Source organism: Rhododendron vialii, chromosome 11a, assembly GCF_030253575.1.
Source record: "Rhododendron vialii isolate Sample 1 chromosome 11a, ASM3025357v1".
Classification (NCBI taxonomy): Eukaryota; Viridiplantae; Streptophyta; class Magnoliopsida; order Ericales; family Ericaceae; genus Rhododendron; species Rhododendron vialii.
In genome coordinates this window covers 23,828,516-23,832,923 of record NC_080567.1, presented here as the reverse complement: position 1 = coordinate 23,832,923, position 4,408 = coordinate 23,828,516, and the positions used below count along the sequence as shown (strand labels likewise).

Sequence of the window (4,408 nt, the reverse complement as noted above, 5' to 3'; positions counted from 1 at the left end):
AGTATCAAAATAAAAGGTCCTATATATTAATATAGTATAGTAAACTTGTAATCTCGGAAACATCTCTGCCGGATTATTCTCAACAAGGTTTTATTTTAAGTAAGAGTTATTTTTTTCCGAATGATGCAAGCAAAAGCAATCTGATCACATTGATGATGACCAGCAAAAATGGACATTAATGGTGATTTTGAGCCTTGACAGGGATTTAATTAAGCACCTACTAGTAAAGCTTCTTGGAGGGAAAGGACTTCGTCAAGTAATTAATCCAAAATTTCAAAATTTATACCATACCCATGCGTTTTAGCCACAATAATTCACACAACAGATCACATCAAAATGGAGTACTACATTAGAATACCGTATTTAACTTTTCCTACACCAAGTAAGGTGGCTTTCCGCTGGGTACTTTTTGGACTTTTTCTTGTTTTGTCCTTATTTAAATTTTTTTTTTTTGCGGCTTTTAATTTTGCGTCTCGCTTTTTTGGTTTTTCGATTCGTCTCGTTAAGACGAGTCGGAAAAGCAAAAAATCATGAATTTTACCTAAATATGTTTTGAAAAATCCAAGATAAAGCCAATTTTTTGGGCTTTTTGGAATGTCCGATTTGTCTCGTTAAAATGCGTTTGCGTAGAGCCAAATTAGTGTTTTTGGCGCGATGTTAACCTTAGACGAGTATGACTTTCATTCAAACGACGCATTTTGTGGTTCTTTTGCGTTCTTACATATATTTCTCGACTAATTTCTGGGAATCAATTTCAGCATCGACTTAAACTTGGGTGCGACTTGAGAGAGAGAGAGAGAGAGAGAGAGAGAGGGGTTAATGGGGCAATAGCAAACTAAAGAACCAAGGGGGGTAAGTGGGTAATACATGAGATGAGATGAGAAACAAACAAAAACAAATGGACTCGCTCAAATGTTAGTGTCGTGTGAAACCAACAAAAGTGACTGCCCATCCACAACCCTAAAAACCCAACCCAACCACTTTCTTATATCCCCCACATTTTCTTCTCTCCTCCTCCCTAAATCTCTGATCCTCCCTTTAAAATCTTGCTCTCGACTCTTCTCTGTTGCATTTTGATGTTGAAGAAGAACTCCTGTCCATCGCCCAAGCTAGCTAGCTAGCTATATAGTGTATAGTTGGTGGCCATGGAAGAAGCCTGTGGTGGCGGCGGCGGTGGATCTTGCAGTGATGTTGATGCTAGGACTTGTCCGCGTGGCCACTGGAGACCCGCCGAGGATGAAAAACTCCGGCGGCTTGTGGAGCAATATGGTCCTCAGAACTGGAATTCTATTGCTGAGAAGCTCCAAGGACGATCGGGTATGTATCTCTCTCAGAGCTGCCAAAAAAAAAAAAAAACACTTTGCGCGCGTGTGAGAGAGAGAGAGAGTTTCTTAATTGGATCATTCTCGATCTAACAATTAAAAGTATAGGATTGAATATTTACTATGGGCAAATTAATCACCGATTTTCAGATGTTAATTCCTCATAATTCCAAATTCTATTAAAGTTAGTTGTCAAAGTGAACATGTGGATGCATATCCGAAAACTAAGATTGTAATTTAGTTTTGAGGTGTGCTATCCAACTATCGGTTAGATGCGTTGGTATTTTCTGGTGTATCTAAGCTCTGCGAGTTATGATGTTTTCCCTCGATGTACCCCTTTCGAGTTTTATAAAATGTTTCGTTTGCCGAGAAAAAAAAAAGTGAATAGATGAGAAAATCATATGGGGAAGATCTTGAATCAGAAAAAATCTAGCACGTGAGATCACTCATAGATATAGAGTCCACTGCATGAATACCTAGCTACATGCTCCCCACATGAAGAAACAAATTGAGTGGTTTTCGATATGCAATTAATTGAAAATGCTTCAACTATATAATAAACATATTTTTATACCCATATGTATGCATGTATTTCATCCAGTGTAATTTATGTCCACCAAACGGGTAAATAAAGGATAACGAACTGTGTTTCAGGACTTCTAACTAGCACAAATCTCCGATAACGATGTGTACCAACTATTACATTTGGTAATAGTATTTGAAAGTGTTCTTGTATCTGTATGCAATTGTCTTATTTATGATAATTGCTGTAATAGTTGCACCTGCATGTATACGGCGCCGTATTATACTTTCGCTATTACACTAAATTTCTTGTTATTATTTGAAGAAAAAATAAACTGTTCTAGGTACAGAATGATATGGATATGGTTCCAATGGGTGAGGGTCACGTAAATGTAGGATAACAAAATCTTTCCTTCTTTCCAAAGTTAAAAATCTCAATGAAAAATCCCTCTATTCGTATGGCGAAAACGGATACATATATAAGTACGTTTGTGTGTGAGTGTGTCTATATTATCTAATAGTATTAAGATATGGGTTATGATATATTTCGTTTTCTATTTAGGAAAAAGTTGCAGATTGAGGTGGTTCAACCAACTTGATCCAAGAATCAACAGAATGCCATTCACAGAGGAAGAGGAAGAAAGGCTCCTTGCAGCTCATCGCATACATGGAAACAAGTGGGCTTTGATCTCCAGGCTCTTCCCGGGTCGAACCGACAATGCCGTGAAGAACCACTGGCATGTCATCATGGCGAGGAAAGAAAGAGAGAAATCCAACTCCAAGCTATGCGGCGGGAAGAGAAGTTTCCAATTCTCTCTCGGCGATCACGCCACCAATGCCCCTTCTTACGACTTCCGGAGACGGAACGCCAGTCCCGCGGAGAATCACAGGTTGAAAAACGTGTTCCAGAGTTTCGGATTCGTCGAGTTCCAGACTCCGAATGAAGAAAGCGCATCTACTTCTTGGACATTTACTAGACCGCCCGATTCGGGTGCGAAACATCCGTCCAGAACGGACTCGTTACGACGAGAATTAGGGGGAGATTGCTTGAACCCCAGTACGTATTACTGCTCCAAAGAGAGATCAAATAGTTTTAGCCAACCTCTTTGGAGATACAATTTGAAGGATTCTGCGCACGCAGGGTTCCGCGACTTTGGTCCATTAGGGTTCCAAAAGTGCAAGAGAGTTAACGTTCCAAGTTCATTAGGGTACTCTAAATTACTCAGCGGCGGCGGCAGCGGCGGTGATGCAACAAATGGAGTGATGATCAAGAAAGATTTGGTTAGGTTTGGTGATAATCCACACTGCCCATTTGAAAAGATGAGAGCAGCTATTTATGAGAAAAAGGATGGAGATGAATCTATCAAGCACAAGGATGTTCCATTCATAGATTTTCTTGGTGTGGGAATCTCTTCTTGATTAAGTTTTTCCAATAATATTTATCTTAGTAACATATACATTAGTATGTATATGCATATTTTCCCCTTATTTCCCTTTGTAGTTTTACATCTGAATTTTATGATGCATGCATGGGAATGCCATGCAAAATATGATTATGTATTAGGGTTAGGGATTGGTTTAGCTGTTATTGTAATAACTAGGATTTCAAAATATATACTATACCATATACACCATAGACATGTGTTGAAGAACTATCTAGTGGCATGAGTTTACAGATAATGAAGAAGGTGGGGTAATGGATTCTTAGTTTTTGTAGGTTTGAGATATTGAAATTTTCAAGAGCAGGAATCTTATGATATATTGGGAATTCTTTATGATAATCATCCGCGTTTGAAACGTATCTTAATGCTTGAAAGTTGGATTCACGTAAAAATTATATTGCCCCTAATTTTTATGAAATACAAAATGCTCGTTGAATGATAAGAAGGATGGTATTCGAAAGTTGAAACTCTAGTGGTGTTCTTGAGGAGTCTTTGGTTTTTCCACCAACTCTTGGTTGGATGTTTTCTGTTGTACTGTTCTTTATTTTGGTAGTGTACCATTTTGACGCTCCTTGCCTCCCCCTCGATGGGATCCGATCGAATTTTATAAAAGTTTGTTTTGCCGATAAAAAAAATCTTCACTTCGAAAATTCCAGAATTGCTGATATTAAAGGATTGTATGTTCTATTCTTGGTTAAACGAAGTCATTGATAAATTAATTGAAATGAAATCTATATTAGGGTATGAATGAGCCAACAACAAAAGAAAATTTAGAAGAGATACTTATTTTGAATGATCTGAGTTCATAAAATGAACCAAACGAATTCTACATCATGAATTTGGTAATGTGCATATCACTTAGACGTACAGGTTCTATAAATTCATCATGTAGTAGGGAATGAAGAAATAGAATAGGAACGAAAATGAAAAGAAATGTTAAAAAGGAGGAAATACAGTCTAAACTAGTTTTTACTTACCTTTCGAGAATCTATTCTTTATGGCAATAGTCTACCACCTTCGACAACTCCGGTGTCCGGACCAGTCCCATGCTAATGCATGGATATAACTGCATGGCAACCATTACAGAGAAGAAATCTCGGGGAACAGTGGAAATAATTAACG

General features: G+C 37.9%; 1 protein-coding gene across 1 annotated transcript; it reads left to right on the top strand.

The window, feature by feature from the left end:
- The first annotated feature begins 833 nt into the window (after nucleotides 1–833).
- Nucleotides 834–3,622, top strand: LOC131306589 (transcription factor CSA-like). The gene is made up of 2 exons (XM_058332924.1): nucleotides 834–1,317; nucleotides 2,407–3,622. Exons 1-2 carry the CDS (start codon nucleotides 1,146–1,148, stop codon nucleotides 3,261–3,263), a joined length of 1,029 nt encoding a protein of 342 aa, XP_058188907.1. The 5' UTR covers nucleotides 834–1,145; the 3' UTR covers nucleotides 3,264–3,622.
- Nucleotides 3,623–4,408: the final 786 nt, after the last annotated feature.

Excerpts from the sequence above, each read along its gene's own strand:
- LOC131306589 (XM_058332924.1), top strand. The coding sequence starts at position 1,146 with ATGGAAGAAGCCTGTGGTGGCGGCGGCGGTGGATCTTGCAGTGATGTT. Across the intron at positions 1,318-2,406 it reads GAAGCTCCAAGGACGATCGG|GAAAAAGTTGCAGATTGAGG; the intron begins GTATGTATCTCT and ends TTTTCTATTTAG.